Source organism: Egretta garzetta, unplaced genomic scaffold, assembly GCF_000687185.1.
Source record: "Egretta garzetta isolate BGI_Z169 unplaced genomic scaffold, ASM68718v1 scaffold1214, whole genome shotgun sequence".
Taxonomy (NCBI): Eukaryota; Metazoa; Chordata; class Aves; order Pelecaniformes; family Ardeidae; genus Egretta; species Egretta garzetta.
The window spans coordinates 16,909-17,187 of NW_009259540.1; the positions used below are offsets into that span (position 1 = coordinate 16,909).

Genomic DNA, 279 nt, shown 5'->3' on the forward strand with positions numbered 1-279 from the left:
CTGGCGGCTCGCCGCGCCAGCTCCCGCGGCGCCCCGGTGTTACCCAGGCTCCCCGCAGGTGGAAAGGCAGCTGTACCTGGAGAAGGAGACGAGCGCCAGGACGCCCAGCAGCAGCTCCGTGGCGTAGAAGAGCAGGAGGAGGCTGCTGAGGATGGCTTCCAGGCGCAGGGCGTAGGTCTGCAGCAGCAGGTAATAGGCCGCCATCACGGCTGCTGGGACGGTCAGGGGCAGGCTGGTGGAGAGCGGGACCTTCCGCTGGCACACGGTGGCCCTTGGGTC

The 279-nt window shown here is 69.5% G+C and overlaps 1 protein-coding gene across 1 annotated transcript in view; it reads right to left on the reverse strand.

Annotated features, from left to right (window-relative positions):
* Nucleotides 1-39: 39 nt before the first annotated feature.
* The window catches only part of TMEM138 (transmembrane protein 138), a 4,847-nt gene continuing 4,607 nt past the window's right edge, over nt 40-279 (reverse strand). The window contains exon 4 of the mRNA XM_009637677.2: nt 40-271. Coding sequence (XP_009635972.1) covers nt 40-271 — 232 coding nt within the window. The remainder of the gene's footprint in view (nt 272-279) is intronic.